Source organism: Cornus florida, unplaced genomic scaffold, assembly GCF_030987335.1.
Source record: "Cornus florida cultivar Cherokee Brave unplaced genomic scaffold, ASM3098733v1 CherokeeBrave_3.0.0_Hap2_Chr07, whole genome shotgun sequence".
NCBI lineage: Eukaryota > Viridiplantae > Streptophyta > Magnoliopsida > Cornales > Cornaceae > Cornus > Cornus florida.
The window spans coordinates 12,903,647-12,929,136 of record NW_026775577.1 but is presented as its reverse complement, the minus strand read 5'-3'; the positions used below and the strand labels follow the sequence as shown (position 1 = coordinate 12,929,136).

The 25,490-nt window shown below is 32.3% G+C and overlaps 2 protein-coding genes across 2 annotated transcripts; one reads left to right on the top strand and one right to left on the bottom strand.

Annotated features, from left to right (window-relative positions):
* Window positions 1-13,396: 13,396 nt before the first annotated feature.
* On the top strand, window positions 13,397-18,342 carry LOC132266418 (isocitrate dehydrogenase [NADP]). The gene is made up of 16 exons (XM_059767284.1): window positions 13,397-13,563; window positions 14,746-14,789; window positions 14,900-15,009; window positions 15,200-15,237; window positions 15,382-15,459; window positions 15,563-15,616; window positions 15,695-15,796; window positions 16,004-16,095; window positions 16,209-16,312; window positions 16,415-16,483; window positions 16,576-16,691; window positions 16,866-16,900; window positions 17,277-17,419; window positions 17,528-17,650; window positions 17,732-17,821; window positions 17,970-18,342. Exons 1-15 carry the CDS (start codon window positions 13,515-13,517, stop codon window positions 17,817-17,819), a joined length of 1,245 nt encoding a protein of 414 aa, XP_059623267.1. The 5' UTR covers window positions 13,397-13,514; the 3' UTR covers window positions 17,820-17,821; window positions 17,970-18,342.
* Window positions 18,343-19,066: 724 nt separating this feature from the next.
* Window positions 19,067-21,326, bottom strand: LOC132266419 (universal stress protein PHOS34). Its single transcript, XM_059767285.1, has 4 exons — window positions 20,987-21,326; window positions 20,761-20,870; window positions 20,520-20,638; window positions 19,067-19,362 (listed from the first exon to the last, which is right to left on the bottom strand). The coding sequence occupies exons 1-4, from the start codon at window positions 21,159-21,161 to the stop codon at window positions 19,272-19,274; spliced, it is 495 nt and encodes a 164-aa protein (XP_059623268.1). The 5' UTR covers window positions 21,162-21,326; the 3' UTR covers window positions 19,067-19,271.
* Between the last annotated feature and the right edge of the window lie 4,164 nt (window positions 21,327-25,490).

Genomic DNA, 25,490 nt, shown 5'->3' with positions numbered 1-25,490 from the left:
GGTATCACCACACAATTTCAAAGCAGAGCTGATTTTAAATAGGGCAGAGTTATATTCCACCACAGTTTTAAAATCTTACAACCACAGTTGTTACCAATCAGCCCGAGCCTTTGGGAGGATAACTGTTTTTTGATGATCATATCTTTCTTTGAAAATTTTCCGCAAACACAGTGGATCTCTTTCAGTAAGGTATTCAGTTTTTAACTCCTCACTAATATGGCGCCGAAGGAAAATCATGGTCTTCGCTTTATCTTGTAATGTTGCTTCATTCTCTTCTTTAATTGTGTTTCCGAAGCCCATGGCATCTAAATGGATCTGAGCATCCAAAATCCAAGATAAATAATTTTTGCCAGAAATGTCCAAGGCCACGAATTCCAAATTTGTCAAGTTTGACATTTTCAGAATAATTAGATGTGATAACAATAAAAAAATACAATTTAGCATAGTATATAAATAAATAAAATGGCATTAAGTGAAACAATAACATAGTATGAATTATTTAAATAACAAATGTGGTAAAACCAGCCATAGTGAATAAATTATTAGACAATAAAGGCGGTAAAACTGGTCATAAATCATTAAATAATAAAGGTGGTAAAACTGACCATAATTAGTAAATCATTAAATAATAAAGGCGGTAGAACCAACCATAGTGTGAACACATATATCATTTAAGTGAACAAACTTATTTTATAAATAATAATTAATAATTAAAATTTTCTTACTATGATTGCTTCGATTACAGTCAAGATCATGTCCTTTCCTTGGGCAATGTTTGGTTCATAGAAACATGAGAAGGTATAGAAAAAGAAGAGGAAAATGATCTATATCAAATTTTTATTCCTGCTTAGATAAAATTAGTAACTTAAAACATGAGAAATGATTTGTAGTGAATTATACATATTATTTTTAATTGATCATATACAGGGACGGAGCCAATGAAGGCCTAGGGGGGCACGTGCCCCTCTTCAGTTGGTTAACAACCTATAATATATGTGGTAATTTTTTAAAAAAATTTCATATATATGAAAAAATTTATACAGTGCCCCCCCTCAAATTTTTAGTGTTCTCTCGTTTTTCTTTCCTTTTATATTTTAATAATTTTTTTCTTCTTTGTCTTTTGAATTTTATAGTTGTTATATATATATATATATATATATATATATATATATATATATATATACTCCGTATTATTATTATTTTTTTTGACAGCGTGCCCCCCCTCACTTGAAATCCTGGCTCCGTCACTGATCATATATGTAATAAATAAGGGAGTAATATCTTCCGATCCACTTACTTGTATTTAGTATAAATAACAATTCAAAAATTATTAAGTTAGGCAAATTCTCTACAAATTTTCGGTAGTGAAAGCAAAAATGTAAACATAATTCATCACTGCAACTTCTTAATACATATATATATTCTCTATATATACAGTCTTATTGCCTTAATTTATTCAAACCACTCTTTGCAATGTCAAGTTGTAAAGCATCCCCATTTACCTACTACACCTCAAGGTGTACTGTAACATCATTGGATAAAAAATTCATTAAAGCTAATCAATGAATCCTTGGAATTAGAATGGGAATAGGAGGAAATTCATATTTGGTTGAATGGAATTGGTGTCATGAAATTGGAATTGAACAAAATTTTTGTAACAATTCACTCCACCATATAACCAAAGTAAAAACAATTTTGTTTGCAGCTAATGGCAATTAGAATGTTTGCAAACTTTTTATTATCATCAATTAGAAACAAAAATTCCATGTTTGTTTGATTTGATGTTATGCTATTGTTTCAAAGTAGATGTTTTTTTTCAGTACCAAGCTTCAAAAAAAAAAAAAAAAAATGCTTTATGTTTGTTTGGTCTGTAGTGACACTGTACTGCAATTCTGTCCAGCAAGATTGAATGGCGTATTAGGATTGTGAGCATGTCCTTCCTTAGGCTGTTTGGTTCACCGGAAAATCAGAAGGAGCAGCGGTAAAGCATAACCATTTATCTACATCTTCAATGTAGAGTAAGGCCGAATCCATTAAATTTGAGCACCCAATTCTTGAAATTAGAATAAGATCGAGGAAATTATGTTATTTTAGTTAGGTTGCATGGAATTGGTATCTTAAAATCGGAAAAATTTGAGTTGTCATCAATTCCATGCAATCGAATATATCTTGATTCTAATTTGTTGAATCTTGCTTCCAAAGGCAAGATATGACCAAATTTTTGCAAATTTATTTTTGACTAACCATACATAAAGAAAGAGAGAGAAAAAAATATAACGAAACAAAACAAAGCCCTCATTTACGCATATACCATATACCATAAATTCATTCAACTTTTTCCTAGGTCACAGAATTGCCATCAAGATTTTTCATTCAATGAACAAACACTAAGGATTAGGTCTAGTTGACCCCACTATAATACTAGCTTCGAGCAAGAAGACAAATGGTCAACACTTGGACAAAAGCCACATCAGCAAAGCAAGTAATAGTCGACCATCGGGCCTCGAACCTTGGCCCAACTCAACAATCGGTTGATAGGCCTTAAACCTCGATCCGACCTTCTCATAAGCTGTCAGTCGATGAGCCTTGAACCTCGATTCGACCTTCTCATAAACAATTGGTCGATGGGCCTTGAACCTCGATCCGACCTTCTCACAAGCTGTCGGTCGATGCGCCTTGAACCTTGATCCGACCTTCTCATAAGATGTCGATCAACAGGCCTTGAACCTCGATCCGACTCACAAATTGTCGATCGACGCGTCTTGAATCTTGATCTGACCTAGCCACAAATTGTCGATCGGCAGGCCTTGAACCTCGATCCGACCTTCTCACAAGTTGTCGATCAACGGGCCTTGAACCTTGATCCGATTTTCTCACAAGTTATCGATCGACGGGCCTTGAACCTCGATCCGACCTTTTTATAAACTATCGATCGACGGGCCTTGAACCTCGATCCGACATGGCCACAAATTGTCGATCGACGGGCCTTGAACCTCGATCCGACCTAGCCACAAATTGTCGATCGGCGGGCCTTGAACCCTAATCTGACCTTTTCACAAATTGTCGATCGACGGGTCTTGAACCTCGGTCCGACCTTTTCACAAACGGTCGGTCGACGGGCCTTAAACCTTGATCCGACCTAGCCACAAACTGTCGACTGACGGGCCTTGAACTTGGATCTAACCTTCTCACAAACTCTCGATCGACGGGCCTTAAGTCTCGATCTAAGGTAACCTAAAGTTACCAATTGAAAGACTTGAGGGGTCACGAGTGACAGAACCTTTGGCCAGAGCAATGAAGAGTTATGGTAGGACTCTTCAAGTGACAATGGGATGTAGAAGGGATTTTGGAATAGATGATAGAAAATTAGTAATGTCTTGCTCACTAAGGCAAGGCCCAGTTTGAGGATAAGAGCAAAAAAACTGCTGGAATAGTATAATTGTCTTTAGCTTACCACTTTTGGATCATTCAACAGGAAAGGTACACTTGGCAGCATCTCCAGAAATATAGGGATTAGGGCAACATGACCCAAGGGAAACAGAACCCTGACCCATTCTCAGACTGGAAACCCAACAATGTACCACCTGAATGACCTAAGGCTATAAAATGAAACACAGACAAAGAGGCAAGGGTCAAGAGAACTGACGACAGCTTCTTCCCTACCATTGCCCAAATTCTCTTACTAGATTGATTTTCTCTCCCTTCTTCAACCCTTGTGCATTCCTCATATCATTTAGTGGTATATTTCCAGACCTCTTTGACTTTTCCAGGACCAATGAGAAACAGGTATCTACACACACACCCACTGAGAAATTAACAAAAAATATATAGATATATATAATGATAATAATAATTAAATAAAGAGATAAAAGAAAACCCATAACCATCACTGAGAAATTAACAAAAAAAAATAAAACAAAACAAAATTCCTCATTTACACATGTACCATAAATTCATTGAACTTTTTCGTAAAACAATAAAAGGTCCCAGAATATCAAGATCATTCATTCACTGAACATAACGCATATATATACATATAGAAATATGTGAATTGATGGTAGCTTACTCTTGAAGCCATGCTGAATCTCATGAGCAGAGTGGGGATGGTCTCTTGACTTTTCTTGAATCAAAGCCTTCTTCCTCTTCAACGGACCAATTTCTTCCATACACAAAAAAATCCGAATCCATGTAAAAACACACACGCTTATATGCATGTGGGTGTGTTTTAGTTGAGAAGATGAAAAAAATAGACAGTCAAGTAGGGTACAAAAAGATTGAAAAAAAAAAAAAACGAAACAAAAACAATAGGTTTAGTGATGTTTAAATAAACTTGGAATCCAAATCTGAGATAGAGATTGAAATTTGGTCTGCCTCACGACGAAGACGGCTTTGATTCAAGATAGAGCAAGAAACCCCATGCCATCGCCACACTGCTCGGGCTCCTCCCTCATATATAAAAATATATCATTAATGTTATTATATATGTGTGTGTGTGTGAGAGAGAGTAGGGTCCACTCATATTTATCCCAAATATTAACTTATAAGAGAAGCTACTTTTTACTCGGTTTGCAGAAAAAGCTCATTACTTAATTTACAATCCTAAATTTATACTATTTTTATTATCGTTGAATTTGGGTGAGCCTTCTCTAACCTAATTTATTATGGTTGGATTTGGATTGAGGTGTATACAATCTGAACCTAATTTCCAACCAAATTTTAAAATTATTTATATATATATATATATATATATATATATATATTATATATAATGGTCAAAACTGCTAAATCTGGAGTTAAACTGTAGATCAATGAAGGAGTTATACTTGCGAACAAGGTGACATTCCGGACTTGCAATATTTATAATTTATATACATGAGTACTCCCTCCGTTTCAAATTTAGTGTCAGTCACAGAAATCAACGACGACACTAAATTTGAGATGAATGAAGTATATATTACTAAAATAAAATATTGCAGGAGAATTTTATCACATCTTACTAAAATAAAATATTATGAGAACTAAGAGGTGTTAGGGTGATAATAATATGTACAGGTTTTTCGAATGGTAAACAAATTCAACTTCAACAATGCTAATCTCGTTAGCCCGTAAATAAATTAGTTTATAGAAAAATAAAAAATAAAAATAAAAACTCAAATTATAATATTTGAAAGCCTAACCCATATATGCAATGCAAGTCTATTTTATTGTCCCAATTAGTACTTAAGCCCGTCTCACAAAAATTAAGTCGATTTAATTAAGTAGCCGACCAGCCCAAAACATAGTTTCGTTGATTTCATCTTCTATTCTCATCCATTATATAACTATGGGGGAAGCGCAAAAAACACCCTTCAAGTATACTTTTTATAGTATTTTTACCCCCTAATTAAAAAAATGTGCACTAAACACTCTTAATCTTTCGAAATTATGCAAAATTACCCCTTTGTGCAATAAACACCCCTCAATTATTGTTGTAATACCCATTTTGCCCTTTTAATCTTCCCAAAATACCCCTCCTCTCTCTACCCTCGACTCCCACCACCGTCTTATTCTTCATCATCACCACTGAAAAACAAAATATAGAGAAAATGATTTGTATCAATGGCAATCTCAACATCATAAGTCAATAAACCAATCAAAGCAGTTCAAATCAAAACCAAAAATGTACTGTAGTACTATTACAAAGAGTAAATTAAAGAATGTCAACCATCAATTAATCACATCACACAAACACATCACCCAAGCAGCAAACTTTCATAAGATAATTACTACAAATGAAAGAAATAGAGAAAGAGAGAGAAACTGGTTTACTTCGGGTCTCTCTTCTTTGTCAAGATTAGACGCTTTAGAATCAAGCATCATAGCCTCGACCGTAAGATCCGCAGAGTGCTCGATCCAGTAGTTCTTTTGAACCTCACGTTCTTGTCCTACATAAATATATATATATATATATATATAAACACCGAAAATAAGGCTTTCATATATATTGCTGAGATCCGTGACATTCAGAGATGAAAGAGGTGAGGAGAGATAAGAAGAGATCTCGCCAGTGGGTTCTTCTCCATCCACCTAGCTTCTTCTTCACGGCCAGATTCACAACGCCGGCAAAAATCACAACCTCTTCGGCAGCGACAGAAGCGGACTAGATGGCTTAAACGGCGACTTGGGATGGAGTGTGGCGGTAAGCTTCAGATCGATGGACCGGCGGAGATGGACGGCCGGTGAGATGGGTTCGGTTCGGCGGCGGCTTCTGCAGTGATGAAGCTCGGCTGGACTGATGGCTATGCAACGACGGCGGAGCTCGTCTTCTCCTTGCCTGCCGGTGCCTACTGTCGCGTGAGAGGCGGGGCTGTTTATAGTCCTTTTTTTGTATTTTTATAAAATTGTGTATTTTTATATATTTTATAAAATTATTGATTAAGGGTATTTTAGTTAAGTTTAATTTTAAATTTGCAAGAGGGACTTGATTGCACCAAATTGAAATTTGAAGGGTATTTTTTGCACGCGAGGGGTGTGATATACATCATAAGCATACTTGAAGGGTGTTTTTTGCACTTCACCCTATAATTATCGACATATTATACGGTATGCAATACCTTAAACACAGCTACAAGAAGTCGCAATCACACAGGGTCTCTTTACAAGAAGACCACATGGTCCACAGTGGCAATCCTTCCACTTCACCGTCCATGGACTCTACCGACGACATGAGATATCAAAGTTAGTTCTCTCTCTCTCTATATATATATTTATATCTACTTTTTATATTTCCTTGATGAATCAGAAAATATGAGTGGTTAATTGGTGTTCGAAGGAGTTTGGTGACGATTTTTTGGCTTGTTGGTTGATTTAATTGTTTGATATATATATATATATATATACTCGATCCCGAGCAGAGGTCAAGCGCAGAGGTCAAGCTCATAAAAAAGTGTCCAGCGGAGTCCGAGCACCTCTCTGGCCTAAGAAGTCTAGCTAGAACTACCTAAAACTCAGCCTTAAAACCATATGTACAGATTAAATTATGACTAGGGATGGCAAATTCTCCATCCCACGCACGTTTAGGGCAAATTTGGGGACCTTTTTATATAAATGGGAATGCGGATGGGGTAATTTTTGAAAATCCGGCTGGAATAGGGATAGGGTAAACCCGCGTGCCCAACCCGTTTAGAGTGTACATTTACTAAAATATTAGTATTTTATCGCCTGACGTTTAGGATGTACATTAACTAAAATATCCTTATATATTATGATATATTACTAAATTATATTAAGTATGAAAATAAGAAAAATTATGTGTTAAAAAAATTATAGTGTGTATTAAATGGGGATAGAGATAGGGATTGAAGTAAAATTTTAAACGGGAATAAACTGAGGATGTGGATGAAAAAAATTACCTTGAGTGAGAATGGGAAATGGAATTCCCGCCCGCCGCCATTGCCCTTCCTAATTTATGACATCTAAAGCAACTTTTCACAGTTACATGTGAATGATTTTGTCCAAAAGAAAAAAGTTGTAAGAATTGAGAAGTCAATGTCATAGTCCATGTTAGGCACATAGATGAAGTGTGGCTTCGACTACAAAAATGTCATGTGTCTTTGAACTTATTGATTATTGTTGTTACATTAATTGGTATTAATCTACAAAAAATCAGTTTGATCATGGGATTGCTTTGATCAAACAGAGTCTAAAATGTTAACTTTTGTAAGTTTCATATACTTTTAAAATAATGATAGAGAAGTAGGAGAAGCATTCTCATCCATTGCATAGTTTAGAAATTGTCCTCACTTTCCTCCTACCAAAACCCGAGATTCAAATATTTTATCTCTGTGATGTCAAATAGTTGGTGTAATGGTGATCAATTTTATCATAAAGTAATGTCATCACGAGACAAGATCTCTCTCATGACAAGAGATCTTGTAATTATTATTTTTTTAGGGGCACGGTTTAAATATACACATTAAAAAGAAGAATTTTGAAAAATAGATATAGAAATAGAAAAAGGAGAAGGAAAAGTAAAGAAAAATAAGAAAACTTTAAAAGGAAAAAATTAAAAGTTTTAATTGAGAAAGAAAAATCTAATATTTTCTTTTAAGAAAATTTAAGAAATTTGAAGAGTAAAAGAAAAAATAAAGAGATAATTTTAAAAATTACAAAATTTAGGGGCATTGTATAAACTTTTTCTTATATATGGAAAAAATAAAAATAAAAATTACCACATGAACCTTCATTGGCTCCGTCCCTAGTCATTTAATAAATCTTTCTATTCATAGACAGGGAGAGCTATTTTACAATTGCTATTGCAGCAGGTTACAAGAGTTTGAAGTTGCCGAGATTGCGAAGGAAGTGAGAAAGAGGTTTTTGGAGGACGGAATTGAGGTGCCAGAGTGCTTGAATGAAATTGCTGACGGTTATGGGTGTGGTGCTGTGTAGTTTGGTTCAGGGGTTCATTCCCTTTTCACTGCATATATACCAAACTGATACCTCTTTTTTGGTGGAAATGCGTCCATTTTATGTGGGTTTAAATTTTGGTAGAACCCAACGGTCAAAAATGGGATAGTTAGGGCTATTATGGGAATTTAGCAGTGAAAGCTCACTCTAATTATTTTTCTTTGAGTTCATTAAATTTGTTGTTTTCAATGTTTCTCAGTAGTCAAATTGTAAAAAGAAAACATCATTGCAAGCATTGGGACACCAGTTCATTCATCCCTTTGTTTTCTTTTTACTTCATTCAGGCATGGTCGTGTTGTTATGTTCCAAGTCCTGTTTCACTTTATTTATTCTCTTTTTTTTCATCTTTTATTATGAATCGGGTTATTTGAATTCGGAGTGTGGACATGACGACAAGATTGTTCATGCAGTGACGAATTAAAACTTTTGAATGAGATGTGTTTCTTGATCATAGTTCTTGTACTAATATTTTGAACCTCGCTGATAGTGACTATGCTTCTACTATGTTGTTGTTTTCTTGCTCTTGCCGGGATAAATAAAAAAAATTTAAAATTTTTTTTAAAAAAATCGAAAAACCAAAAAAAGTCTCTTCATGTCCTTATCAATCCAAGAGAAGCCGAATCTAGAAAGTCCACCCACCCACTTATATATATTTATATGTGTGTGTGTGTGTGTGTGTGTGTGTGTTGGACTTATATATAAAGAGATACTTGTCCTAGTTTTTCTTTGCTTCCATCTTTCTTTTCAATCATTTTGGCTATGGACCGTGACCTATTTGCTAGAAACAAATGAAGAAAATGTTGTGCACGTCATATATTTTCTAGTGGTGGGGTGTTTGGTTTTGAACTTTTGGACTATAATAAATAGTGGAGGGTTAGGTCATTGTTTGTTGGTGAAATTGAGATCATTAGAGACCAATATAAACCCTAATGCAAATATTATATTGCCTAAGACCACTGCCCTCCATTCGCATGTCTATCTACAAGCATGCCATCATATATTCCTAAACAAATACTGTATATATTTGAACCTTTCAAAAAATATTTACATGTATATATGTTTGGAATTTTGAAAATTATTTTTAAATTTCGACAAGTTATGTTTAGGGTATGGATGGCAATTCGTGTTCATGGATCATAATCGTGTCGTATCGATATAAGGGTATTTTACTAAACAGGTAAATCCAAACCCGACCCATTTAATAATCGTGTCAGGAACCCTCAATACACCCGACCTGTTTATATAACCCGTTTAAAAATCTGTTTATCTAAATAAGACACTTAATATTCAATCAAATAATAAATAGTAAAAAAAATTTGTCACAATTAACCCAAATATTCAAAATAAGAAGAAAAAATAAGGTGTAGTCGAGGTTTATATTGGAATGACTTAACTGTCCATAATAATTAGGTTTAACCGGGTAAAATATCACATAGGTCATATTCACGATTATAACATATTGAGTTAAACGAGTTATACGGGTTGAACCCCCTCAACCCTAACCTGACACAGTTAAATAAACGAGTTAATCATGTCAACTCGTTTAAGGTCAATCCAAACTCCCTTATCTCGTGTCGTGTTCGAGTCATGTTAGCGGCTCGTGTCGTAATTTGCCACCCCTAGCAATGTCTGACACAATTCGCTAATACGACACATGTTAAATAGGTTTGAGTTGACCTTAAACAGGTTTGAATTATAAACGAGTTGATAAGATTAACCTATATAATTAATCTTGTTTGAATTGAGGTGGTTCAACCTGTATAACCCGTTTAATGTCATAAACAAATTTATATTTAAGTTCCAAAATAATTATTTTAACTTTGTCTTATAATTTTACTTTTTTGTAAACTAAAAACTATTTTGTAATTTGATTGAATTAAAACTTATTTTTTTTATTTTTTAGTATTTATTATTTAATTCAGTATTATTAATAATTTAAATAATATAATTTTTTATTTTTATAAATAGGTCATAAAACATTCTGACACAAATACTAAAGGGTAACACAAATTACCACCCCTTATGTCATATAATTAGTATTTTCACACAACCAGTGCTATGCATTTGTTTTCATTGTTGTTGAATCACTTGGCAACAAAAACAGTAATTTATTAATTTTGTTTTTACCTAAATAACACCGATACCACATGATGTTGATAAGGTACTGCTTATTTTTAATTTAAATTTACAAATATGCGAAGTCCAATTATGTCCCTTGACTTTGTTGATCTTTGACACAATAAATGAATTTGTTATAAAAGTATTAACCTTAAGGGAAGTTAATTAATTTTTGAATTAAAATGGTAGATCTGTATAATTATGCAATATATCTCGAGGGAGATGAATGTGATTTTACCTAACTTTCATTTGTCTAATAGATTTAAATTATTTTGTGAAAAAAAGAATCATAAAAGTATTTTAATTTGAAATCACATAATTTCATATTGAATGAAGGACAAGATAACAATAATAATGATTGTTGCAATTATAGAAGGGAAAATAATAATAATAATAATAATAATAATTTATATGAAAGTTATTTTTATAATAATTTTTCATGTTCATAACCCACTATATTTATTTATTTTTATTTATTATTTTTGAAGTCAGTGGAATCCAAACATTGGCTTAGAGTGGTGGGACGCAATCATGAAAATGGATTGGGATGGTTATTAAGACATATTTAAACCAGAAAAAGAGTTTGACTGAACATTAAATTAATATTCCCTCCTACCATTCATCATCCAACAATCCTTCAACCTCCCTGCATTACCCAATTAAAAGTATTGGGACCATTTGAATGGTGCCCCATCTAACATGGTCACATGTACTTGTACTTTGGGGGGTTGCATTCATCTTGGATTTAGAGATTTAATATGATAGTGATATTTCAAGTTATCCTGTTATTCTTTAACGGATGTTTTTCTTAATTTTCGAGCATGTTCTTGCTTTCATGCTTCGTGCACGCTTTCGTTTTTATTTTCATTCTGAATTCGCTCTTGTTTTATGTGACTTAGATGATACCATAAGATTTCAAATAAATAATTTATCATTCCAATGTCAAGTTTTACTGGTACACTTATCATATGTAGTTCGGAATTTGTAATTATTTGTTACTTGTTAAAAAAAGAATAAATTATTATACAATTATGGAATATATGGTCTCGGCCAATCACAACTCGACATGTAAATAAAAATTTAAATAAAATTGACATATTTACTTACATGTTAAGTTATTATTGACAAAAATCATGTAATGATTTATTCACTTATTATTATTGTGTGATTTTTTTATTCGAAATCCATGTAATCGTAATAAATTATGTGATTCTATAAAATGTCGAGCACCCGGAAATAGGGAAAAAAAAAATTGTAACAATAATAATAATGATAAAAAGTAAAGGGTGTACTTTCATTAATTTGTGTCACTAAAAGCGCCACCGTTATATTGAATATTTGATTGGTGTACCACTAACTCAGTCTATTACTCTATTATTATCCCATTCGTTACGCAATTGAGATAAAAATGAGATATATACATAAATTTTGATTGATGTGACAAAAATAAAAATTTATCTTTTCACTAATCATATATGTATATATGCATGTATTTATTAATTTGACTATATTTCTTTTTTTACCAATTTTTTAAAGTCATTGTGTTGATATGTTGTTTTTTTTTTTTGGTAATTTTTTTTTTTCTAGACTTTATTTAAAGGGTCAAAGCCTGTCACTGTAAAATTTATTAACCTAGACAATCAAAGCATGTGCAGCATAGGTAGAATATTCAATTTATATGAGTAATGGTAAGGATATAAATAATTAACATATATGTATAAATTATGAATCTTTAATAAAAAGTACTTATTCTACAAATGTAAATTAAGGATATAAATTATGAATCTTTAATAAAAATTTCTTATTCTACAATGTATTCTATCTGCTAATATAATTAAGTATATCAAAATCTATCTCTATAATAAATAAATAAATAGACAATGTATTTTATCCGCTAATAGAACGATAAGTATATCAAAATCTATTTATATAATAAATAAATAAATAAATAAACTTGGATTCTCTGAGTTAAATATTGTCTAAGTTATCATAAGTTGAATTCGATTGATGCATTATATTTAAAATCTATCTACTACTGGTGTTAAATAACGTAACTAATTTAATGAAAGTTTAAAATTACACCATTTTGAGATAAAGGAAAATTTATCCAAAATTTTAAAACTGTACCCTTTTGAATTAAGTAAAAATCACCATACTTTATTGGCATTTTGAGAAAAAATGAAAGATAACGTCGGTCATATTAAAAGAGAAACACAGACCATTGCGATTTATTTAAGATAGGAATAAAGAGAAGAGAGGGATGATTTTTTTTTTTTTGGAAAAGATGAGGGAGATATAACAACGTTAAGGTTCCATTTGTTTTGACGTAAAATATTATTTTTGAAAAATATTTTTCTTTTTAAGGTAAAATATTATTTTATTTTTATTTCTTCAGTGTTTGACAAAGTATATGTTGAGGTTGAGATTAAGTCCATTAGGCATGTTAAATAAATTGCTGATAGATAAAGTTATTTTTGTTAAATTTAATATATTGTTTTCTTCGTAAATATTTTACGACAAACAAACACCAAAAAAAAATAATATTTTTTGAAAAATATTTTAAGTCCAAACAAACGGAGCCTAAATGTCATTAGAGTATGATAAATTTTTTTTAATTCAAAAGTGTATAATTTTTAAAGTTTGATAAATTTTTTTTATCTCAAAATGATTTCAAGCTTTCTTTCAATTATTTCGAATAACTTAAAAAATATTTAACTTAGATGGAGTCCTAAATAAATAGAAAATAACAATAGTGGCATTTCGGTAAATTGGACCAGGTAAAGGGACAATATAATTGGGCGACCTCCATCCATTAAAATGCATCTTTTCGCTTCTTCAGTCCACTTCTCAGACTCTCTCTCTCTCTACCATTTTCCTCATCGGCGGAGGCATTCACAAATCTCATCTCGAGTTTGTCTCTCTAAAACTGTCCTTTCTTTACACAGAGAGAAATGGCTTTCGAGAAGATCAAGGTCGCCAACCCAATCGTTGAGATGGATGGTGAGACATCACATCTCTATAGTTTTTTTTTTTCGTCTCAGATGATTGGATCTTGTAATCTCTGTACTTTCAATTATCAGATATAGATCTGTTCTACGATTTTCTTACCTGATTCTAGATCCTCATTTATAGTCAATGGTGTATTGCGAAGCAATTTCATGAAACAACGATTTTTTTGATTAATTTTGGAAACATATTAATCTTAATCTCATAAATATTTAAGCTGGTGGATTCGTGTTTCATTTGCAGGACACTTAGAGTCGATCTGACGAGTTATATGATATATAAACACAAACACAGTCACACATAAACACATACATACACATACTTAATTATATGTAAAATGGAGATCGGAGAATGATTTAATTTTTTATTGATTTTAACTGGAAATTAACCTTTCTTAAAATTGCTTAGGAATGGGTTTCAACTAAATTGATCAGAATGCTTGACTGTTTGGTTGAGTGTACTTTATGTTGAATTATTGGTTGGATCGTGGTAGTCTACTGAGTTTTCATGCTCATAATTCATTAGCAATCCTTTATGATTAGGATTTTCATTGTGTGGCCCTTAAATGTTTTATTGGTTGCAGTCTTTCCATTCAACTTATGAACCACAAGGCAAGAGAAGGAAGTAGAAAGTACTGTTCATGTATTACCTGCAATTTTTGGGACGTAATAGTGTTCTGTGTGTTATTATTTACTAATGAGCATGAAAATATGTAAAAAAATGGTTGCATATGCTTATGGTTTGTGCAAGATAAAATCTTACAGTTGCTATCACTTACGGTTGTGATCATCCTAATGTCCAAATGTAGATAATTTTTGAATTAATTTTTGAACTAAAAATCACTGGTTTTGTAGAATAAATTACAAATATTCTTTTAATAGAGACAAACTATAGACCTGACTTAAACCGAGAAATAGGGAGACCTACAGAATTCTTTTTTATCAGTTTTGAGAATGATAAAGAGGGAACTGCAAGAGCTTAAAATTCCAAAGAAGTTCAATGGAACTGCAGAGAAGCACCGGAACTTTCTGAATTTTTATGTTGTAAAATTTACTCATTGAAAGAGATTTAATTTTTTTTTATTGAAACTGAGCTACTCAATTTCCACAGATGAGTTATCTATGAAAATAAATTAACTTTCTTTTCCTCACTGTTCTTCTTAATTTTATGATGCAGGAGATGAAATGACTCGAATCTTTTGGAAATCAATAAAAGACAAAGTAATCTGTTTTCCCTGTTCATTTATAAGCACTAATATGCTTTCCTGGTTTATTTTTTCGTAATTGTGACTAAAAAATTGCTTATTTTTGTAACTGTTGATATATCACAGCTCATTTTCCCCTTTCTGGAGTTGGATATCAAGTATTTTGACCTTGGGCTTCCTCATCGTGATGCCACTGATGATAAGGTTACTGTTGAAAGTGCAGAAGCTACTCTTAAGTATGTCTTCGTGCTATTTTATTTTAAGGTTTTATTGTTTTTAAAAGCTAGCCATTTCAGAATCTGTTTTTATTTCATTTTCTTTTTAAGTTCCAATTACAGATGCTTCTTCTTCCTCCTCCTTTTCTTGTTTAACAGTCTTTTTTAAATTTTTATTTTTTTTCCTCTGATGAATATATTGTCATTGTAGGTACAATGTAGCAATCAAGTGTGCAACCATTACTCCAGGTACATGTTTGACTGTTGAGTTTCACTATAGAGACATTCATTTAATTAGGGAAATGCTGAACCCTCAAAACATTTATTAGGTTCGTGACTTCAGTGCTCCAGTTTATTAAACATATAATTTTTACAAAATTTGGTAATTTGCAGATGAAGCTCGTATGACGGAGTTCAAGTTGAAGTCAATGTGGAAGAGTCCAAATGGGACCATTAGGAATATTCTGAATGGTAAGCGAACTTGCCTGAGCAGTTTAAAAATTTTGCCACTTTTATTTTCTTTACACTCATGGATTCATTGGTAATGGTCGATTATGATTGACACTTGCTTCAGGCACGGTTTTCAGAGAACCAATTATTTGCAAAAACGTCCCCCGGTTAATCCCAGGTATTTATTGTTTCTTGATGCTGCTTTATGTTCTCTTATATGAGCTAAGAGCACTTTTCCAATTGCTATTATTATCAGGATGGACAAAGCCTATATGCATTGGAAGGCATGCTTTTGGTGATCAATACCGTGCAACTGATGCAGTTATCAAAGGAGCTGGGAAACTCAAATTGGTGTTTGGTAAAATTCATCCCCACCCTTATGATTAATAAAGACTTTTGAGACTTCTTTTGTTGTACCTTTATTAATTGTTTCAAGAAATCTGAACAACCTGATGTTTGTATGATTTTCCTTGGTTCTTTTACCTTCTTTGCTTCTCATGTGTTGTTAGCTTTTTAGTTGTTAAAGAATATATTACGAGAGAGAAAATGGTTAACCTGTTTGCAGTGCCAGAAGGAAAGGACGAAAAGACAGAGTTAGAGGTTTACAACTTTACTGGTGCTGGAGGTGTAGCTTTGTCCATGTACAACACTGATGAGGTCTGGGTTTGCAAATTATTTGGTGGTAGTTTTTGAAGTTAATTTTCTTGATGGCAGCTGGAAACTGATCTATTGTTTTTTTTCTTTGTTTTTTAAATTATCTCTGAATGCAGTCAATTAATTCTTTTGCTGAGGCTTCAATGAACACTGCTTACCTGAAGAAGTGGCCTCTCTATCTTAGTACAAAGAATACTATTCTTAAGAAATATGATGGAAGGTATGCAGCTTGTTAATTTGATTTATTATATATTTCCTGGCACTTCTTAACTTGTGTTATCTTTTGCTGTTCTGTTAATTCTTATTTTTCCTTTCGGTGAAGATTCAAGGACATATTTCAGGAAGTTTATGAAGCTAAGTGGAAATCTAAATTTGAGGAAGCTGGGATATGGTGAGTAGCTGAACTATTCAATTCTACCATGTTGGTTTTGCAGTTAGGTAAATATAATTTATCAGACTTGTATGGTTAAATTAAATTTACAGGTATGAACACCGACTCATAGATGATATGGTTGCTTATGCTCTTAAGAGTGATGGAGGTTACGTATGGGCATGCAAAAACTATGATGGGGATGTGCAGAGTGATTTCTTAGCACAAGGTTTAAGTGTCGTACTTTTATTACCTCAAATATAAATTGTTGAACTGATCCTTGTAGTATGTGCTGTTGCTTCTGTGTACTCTAAATACAAAGAGATTCTGAATGAAATACTTCCTATCTCTATTTAAACTTTGACTGGCTGATTTGATCTCAATTTCCGGTTTCATTTTACAGGGTTTGGATCTCTTGGGCTGATGACGTCTGTTCTGGTATCTCATTTTCCTTTTTTTTTATTCTTTTCTTTTCTATGCATTCTTATTCTGTTACTTCCATTTGTTATTATGGGACCTCTTCGGATGGCCCAATGTTCTAGTGCCATTCTATTTTTCTGTTGCCTTTCAGATTTTCTCTGGCCTTGTGTTCTAGCACAATTCTATTTTTCTGTTGCCTTGCAGATTTTCTATTCAGCCACCAATTTTCTTCTCTCCCTCTCTTTTTCTCCCTTTCTTAATTAAAATACATTTTTGTTTGTATTCTATATTACCAATTGCATTGATCAAATAACTAGTTTTTAGCATTATACATTTTTTAATCTTGTGTTATACACTTATTTTGGATTTTGATGGGTTCATGGACTGGGTTCAGGTGTGCCCTGATGGGAAGACCATAGAAGCTGAAGCAGCCCATGGCACTGTTACACGCCACTACCGGGTTCACCAGAAAGGAGGTGAAACCAGCACAAACAGCATAGCGTCAATCTTTGCTTGGTCTCGAGGGCTTGCACACAGGTATGGGGAGCTGCTTCAATTTTTTGTTGTTAGATGCTTCCAGGATAAAGCATGTTTATTTCGTTTCATTGAAAATTTTGAGTGAGCAAACTGTTTTCATGGCTATAGAGCAAAGTTGGATGATAATGCTAGACTCCTGGATTTCACTGAGAAACTAGAAGCAGCTTGTATCGGAACTGTGGAGTCAGGGAAGATGACCAAGGATCTTGCACTTATAATCCATGGTTCCAAGTAAGCGACTCTTAGAAGGATAATCCTTGGAAATGTGTTCTTCATATGACCCTGATTCATTTGATTTCATGCATTGTGTAGGCTTAGCAGGGAACACTATCTTAATACCGAGGAGTTCATTGATGCTGTGGCGGACGGGCTGAAAGAAAGACTTTCTTGCAAAGCATAATTGTAAGTGTGTATTTGTTAGTACTAATTTGGCTTTTCGATTGTCAAATGATCTTGTTTTAATTTGTTACTGTTTTTCTAACTTATCTTCATTGAATACTTGAAGTCAGTTGGAGTTCTCATGTATGTTCACTCCTTTTTCAAATTGTAGGTTTTGATGGACGAGTTGAAGACTGATAGGTTTTCTCTGCTAACTTAAATTTTGCGGAGAAGAAATAAAGGGGTCATTTTGGGGATTGGAGGGGGCATTTTAAGGCCTTGAAGCTTTAGCTTCTGGATGCTATCGAGGACGTGTTTGAATTAATTAATTTGCTCTGCTACAATACGTTGTGATTTTCCCTGGTTAAAAATAGTTTTTGTTGCTCTATATCTAATTACGAAGGAAATCGAGACAACGATAGGTTCTCTCTGCTAATATGGTATTTTGCAGAGAAGAAATAAGGGTAAGAGCAAGGCTGGGGCTTATGATTTATTTTATGTTTATGCATTTACCCATACAAAAAAAAGTCTGAAATTCATGATTATCTGTGGTTGGTTTGATTCACTGAACATAAAAGGTCACACACCACTACATTTATACAATTCCCATACCAAAAAGGTATGAAATTCATGATTATCTGAGGTTGGTTTGATTCACTGAACATAAAAGGTCACTCATCATTATCATTTATACAATATACACAAAATATCCGGTGATTCATTGAACAAAAAAGGTCTTTGGTACCTACCTTTTAATGGAGAGTACTCATTTTCTTTTGATTTTTGGAAGTTGAGAAGTTGTTAATAGGGTAGATTAGATTATGGTCTAACCTTTTAACTTCAATTGGTGCATAGGCATTGCCCTAATTCTAAATCCAATGCGCTGAATTCGGTGTTCCCAAACACATCATGGGTGCTATTTCTAATTTCAAATTCAAGGAGCCGAATTCGTCAGTTTAGTCTTGTTTTCGTATTCTTCAAGATGTTGTTGAATGGGGATATAGAATTTAATGAATTGCTTCTCAGGTTTGTGTTTTCTCCTTTTCTGTTTTCTTTGGCTACCCTTTCTCATGGATGGCTTGAGAATGATGAGTTAGGTGTAGTGTCTTTAAGTTTCTGATGGATGTGAAATTTTATATTTTAGATTTTTGATTGCTTCCTTCCTTTTAATCAGCTTTGGAGAAGCAAATCCCAAAGCTATTACTTGATTTAGTGTTATCTAATTTTTGCTGAGTTGGGAATGATAAACTTATTCAACAATATGACAAGTTGACACAAAACATAAATTCAAATGTCAATAAAGGATTATAAAATAGCACAAATTAAACCCGAATCATTATAGTCTTTTTATCTCATACGAACGAGAGACAAAATATTACACACAAAATATTGTTTTTCAATCAGCTTAACCACATGGCATAGCTTCTTTGTGTTATATCGCATTCCTCTCTTTGGAAGCACATCAACCATGAAACTAAGGCTTGGGCAATGGTGTCCCCTTCACAACCGTGACTGGGCATGTTGCATTTGTCACCACGTAGTTGCTCACACTCCCTAGCAACACCCTGCGTCAACATCACAATGCTCAGCTTTTTTCTCAACAATGATATATATATATATATGTGTGTGTGTGGAGGTGCCCGTACATAAGAGGATGGAGATCATCTTACATGGATTGAAATCCACTCTGTCGATGGGATCCAAGATAATCTCCATCCTTTCTTGTACACCGAACAATTCTATTACGGCACATGAGGGGATCCAAATTCATGAACGTGAGGGGATCCAAATTCATGAAGTGATGCATAAATAAATGTGTCAGCTTCATGTCATTTTCGATTAGTTTTTTATTTATGTGTTTTTTTATTTATGTACTCTTCGTTTATGTGTTGCTTAGCGATGGAGACCAATTGTTCTGCAATCATGTAATAATTTCTCCATGGTGGTGGTCACGATAAATTATTAGATAGTATTCGACAACTGACATTTGATGGACCAACTCTGGAATTAAAAAAATATCCCACAAGATTGTATTAATATAAGTATTACAAAGGAATCTTAACATTAATTTTCATTAAATTAGTCTACCACATGTCTAATGATCCAAGAGCATTTAATAATTTCTCAAGGTCCACCCTCTTTTAGGGTGAAATTCACCCTCCTTTTTCCTCTTTGCAATGAACCAGTGCACAAGAGATATATTCAAATTCTGGAATATATCATGTAATGAAAATTGGATCTAACAAACACACACACACATATAATTCTAGTACAACAATTACCAAGACAACCTTACCCAAGGAATTTATCAATTCATGTTAGATAAAGACAAGAATAATGATGAATGAAGGTGAAACAAATACTATATTTTCCTTACCTTTCCTCTAAATAACTTCCAATATTTTGAGATGAGAATGGCTAGTAAGAAATGCTATATATGATTCTAATTGCTAATGGGAAAATAAATAAATAAATAAATAAATAAAAATAAAATGATTGTAATTGCTAAAATGACCATGAATAATTTATGTGAAACAGAAGTATATATACTCTAGTTTCATCCATGTACTGTCCAGTACTGCTACCTATGAGTCTCTGAAGATCCCTTTAATTAATGCCAGATAGAGGAGTATGTTTGTGTATGTACACACACATATATGTTTCATTCAGTTCAGAAGGAGAATATATATATATATATGAGTGTGATATATAGGGTCAGTACCTTTTAATAATCCCTAAGCCTCTGCTTCCAACCACAAGTGAATCAAGCTTGAGATGTTCCACAGCATCACACAGCTTCTCCCTTGGATCCCCCCAGTAAATCTTGGCCACCACTTTAGCCTGGTAATTCAACCATACTCATCATATATATATATATATATATATATATACCGCAACTAATATATATGTATAATATGTATATATATAGAGAGAGAGAGAGAGAGAGATCGAGTACGGAGTACCCCTTTGGTCTTGGAGACGGTATCAAGCAAATCAAGAACCTCGGGATCAGGGGTAAGTCCATATTGCTTAGACACATTAGCCTCTTTGAATTCTTCAAGAGGTATCAAAGCTGAAAATAAAATCACCAAAAAAAAAAATGAATAAAGTAAATAAAAGATTATATATATATATATATATATGATCAAATGAGCAACATATATGTGTGTGTGTGTGTATGGTACGTACGTGATCCAGTATCGGCGAAGAGCTGCTTATTGGTGGGATCAGATTTTGGTGACCGAACATGGATTATGATCATTTGATCTCCGGCTTCAATCAGATTATCAATTGCCCATCGAAGGGCTGATTTGCTAGTTGCTGAATAGTCCATCCCAATCCCAACTGTACGTGCCTTCCCCATCTCTCTCTCTCTCTCTCTCTATAGAGGATCTAAAGCTAGTTGTTGTTATGATACTAGCTCCCTCTATATATATATATAGTTGTGCTTACATATATATATATATATGTATATTTGGTGTATACAGTAGCTTTGGATTCTTTGCTGGAAAGAGGAGGTTCTGGAGAAGACTAGAAGCTAGGAATTTTAATTGGTAATAGAATGGAATAATTGAAGTTGTCACTTTGTTCTTTAAAGATGATAAGATTTAATTTGACAAAAGGAATTTAATTAGAATAAAGGACCAAGGCAACTCAAATTTCCGTGTGCCCACAGTGACAGCCCATTCATATAATAATCGACTATTTTTGAATCATAAAGAGATAAGATGCCCTTTATATGAATGAGTAGAGAATTTAATTGAGATTTTCTTCAAGAGAAAGATACTATTTAATAAGTTACATATATATATATATATTATAAGTAACCACCACTTCAATGGGGTGGGTGGGTGGCTTTAGGTGTGTGGAGCGGAGGTTCTAAACTTGTGTGAGATCCAAACTGATCCAAATTTGCTTGGTATTAGAGTCTATCTTAGGGGTATTCTTTTGATTTTGTCAATCCACCAAATTGATCTAATAAAATTTAATTCGTGTGAATAAAATTTAATTTTTAGTCTCACAATCTAATTATAGATTGATAAACAAGTAATATTCACGAAATAGTTAACGGATTGAGGTTTTAAAAAGTTGATTTGATCGTACCCGCTCAAACTATATATATATATATTTATTTATTGTAAATACTATTTTTATTTTCTTGATTTTCAGCAAGACATAGCACTAGTAATTACATTGCTTTAATTTTTTTTCCCTTAATTAAATTGTTTGAAGTGGTGGGAGTGTTTTCAGCCTTATTAATGGTGGTTGTGGATCAAATATCTACATCATACACTGTTGAACAACCTCATTATTGCATATTATTATATTATTGGTTGCTCATTGAGTCACTATTATTGCTTGTTGTGTTAATAAGGCCGTTAAAAAAGCATCTATTAAGTCATGATTTAAAAATAATAATATTGGGCTAGAAAAAGTCTAATCCATAAAACTAATTTGATCTAACCCGTGAAAACATTTATTTCAATTCGTAAAATAACGAATGAGATTGATGAGTTTAATATTCACCAATGTATAGGGATTTGACTGGATTAGGTATAATTCATGATCCCATCCCTAGTCACCCCTAATCTACCCAAGTGATACCAAATATTTTATTATTATATTAATATACTTGTCTTTGACAATTTGGTGCAATCAAAACAAATAATTTATTTAACAAAGTTGAATATATATATTTTTTTCAATCCGGTCAAAATAGGTAACTCTTATTTTTTTTATTTTTTATGGGTCTTATCAAAAAAAATAATTTATTCAATAAAAATACATATATATATATATATATATATATTTGGGTATTATCAAAAGAGATAATTTATTTAGTATATATATACATTTATATATATTAATTCTCTTTTTTCGTACTTTTTTTTTATCTTGACAAAAGAAGTAATTTCTTCAATAAATATATTTTTTTTTCCTCTCAAAAGAGATAATTATTTTAATGGTTACTTGTTTTTTTATTTTTGGTCTGGTCAAAAGAGACAATTTATTCAACATAATTTTTTTTTTTAACTTGTTAAAAGAGACCTAAAATATTAAAGATTAGAGATAAGTTGACAAAATTTGAAAGGACGGTTATGTCATTTAAAAAGTAATAATCATTTATTTGTAAAGTTAAGGTTATAATTGACATTTCATTTAAGAATGTAGTGCAAATGGAAAAAATGTGGAGTACGAATAACGCCTCCCTTTATATATTTCATTTAAATTATCTCTTTTGATAATAACAGTTGTATTTAGAAATGTATAATTGATTGTATTTAGATGTTCTATTTAAATTAAATACGTATATATTAAGTTTGGAGGCATCAAATTGGTGAAATGGAATGAATTTCAGTTTAAATCTTGAATAAAATTTTTCAATTTCAAATTTGAGGCACCAATTAGGTGTCCCAAACATAGCAATGAAATTGTTAATTGAATTGAATATTTTGTCTCTTAACAGCTTAGAGCATCTCTAACAGTACGTTATACTAGTTGTCACGTATGATGTGTAAATTTTTTTTATCTACAGCAATCTGTTAAGATACACTATCACGTTAACAATGCGTAAAATTGTTGTGTATTTTACACAGCCACACATCATATTTCATTTTTCCTCCTTCTTTTTCATTCCATTAACGAATCAACTTTATATTAAGTAGGTTTGTAAAAATTATTTGCGGTCCAATCATGACACTGGTTGATTGTTATTAGGGGATATATTTTTACATAAAAGGTATAAAACAACCACGAGAGCTAAAAATAAATAATCCAAATTTTTTGTGTAAATCTATTATAACACAAAATATTTACACAAAAAAAATTTACAACGATGGGAGACGCTTTTAGATGCTTTGACATTAAGGATAATACTTAAGACCTCATGTATTTCATATTCATTTTTTATGTTGACTAATAATAAATGATCATATTCTTTTTTATTATCAAATTAAAAATATTGGTAAGTATATCTTTACTTACCAAATAAAAAATGGTAGGGTACATAGTACATACTTACTAGTATTATTCTTTAATTTTTTATGATTTTATAATTAAAGAAGATGTGCCAATTTATTATTGGTCCACATGAAAGTCCTCACAGGATGACTGTTGATGTGGACCGATAATAAATTGACTCTTTCATTACCAAATTAAAAATGGTAGATACATACTTACTCAGTATAAGGGATGTGCCTATTTATTGATGTGGACCAATAATAAATGATGAGGGTACATACTTACTTAGTATGGAGGATATGCCCATTTATTATTGGTCACATAGTGATCGGGGTGAAGGTCAAAACAGTGGTCAAGGTGGAGTACATCCTCAGTGGTCCTCACCGCGCACCTCTAGCTTATATCTAATATAACATTTTTGCCCTAAAAAAATAAAATAAAATTTGTTGACCTTTTAATGGACCTTCCATAATTGAGCTAATTGCAACTAAGTTTTGTTCAAATTGATAAAAATTTCAAAATTTTCTATGATGTTTTGTTATAGAGTACTGCTATTTCGCCTTACTTAAAAATTTTTTTAAAAAATTGATATATTATGACTTCTACGTGTATGTCTACTTTAAAATCTAAATATGTCAATTAATATAGCTGTTAACAGTTGGAAGATATTTTTTTTCTCTCTATCCAAATAAAGAGATAATACCCATCTTCTCTCCACATCCTCTTTGTGGAACACCGTGAAACTGCAATCATCATCGGAGACATGGCGGAGACCGTGAATATCTACCGCTGGCGCGATTGAGCACCAATTTGACGGCCCAATTTGCAAAATTTGTTTAAATTACGATGAAATTGAATCTTTAAAGATTTGGGTTTGTGGGATTTCTGTTAATTATTTTCTCTCATCTTGCTTTATTCTTATTTCTCAATGTGTGTATATATGAGAGATGAGAGAAAAAAAAATTAACAGAAATCCAACAAACCTAGATCTTAATTACTTTAAAGTTGGAAGTGGAAGAAAATTGAAAATCTTCCATCACAAATCGTCTTCTCTCTTTTCTTTTCTGTGTTTTTTCTTGCTGGAAATCTTATATGATATTAAGACAATAGATTAGGATAAAAATTTCATTCACTGGAGTCTTTTAGTGAAAAAAATATTTTATAAAGAGCAAAATTTCAAAGAAAAATATTTAGATAATTAACATACAGAGAGAAAAAGATGAAAACAATAAAAAAGGAAATGAATTAATCATACGAAGAGTCAGGAGTGAAAAAGGTCAAGAAGACATGGAAGAAAATTGCTGAAATGGTATTTTTGTCTAAAGAAACTTACTGTATTTAATATGGTGTAGGGACGCTTTAGAGAATCATTTATTTATTGCCAAGTTGAAATTCGCATTTTGTTGGGTTTTTTTTGTCGCCTAAAATATCATTTTCCTTTGTTATAAAGAGTGTTATTCACATTCGCTCTTCTCATTGACTATTTTAAATTCATTAAATTCTTGTAAAAAGAGTTAGTTTTGTCTTAGAAAATATTAAGTTTTTAACTTCCTTGGAAATAGGAAGCAAGCATTTAACGTTATTTAAACCGCCAATGAAGAGAGGGACTATGAAAGAACAGTTGCTTAAGTACGAATAAAAACTTCCTTCCACTTTTAATATTTTATTATCTTTGCCATCAACCATTATAAATAAAAATATTTTATTTTAGTAGGTCCTATCACTACGTGTT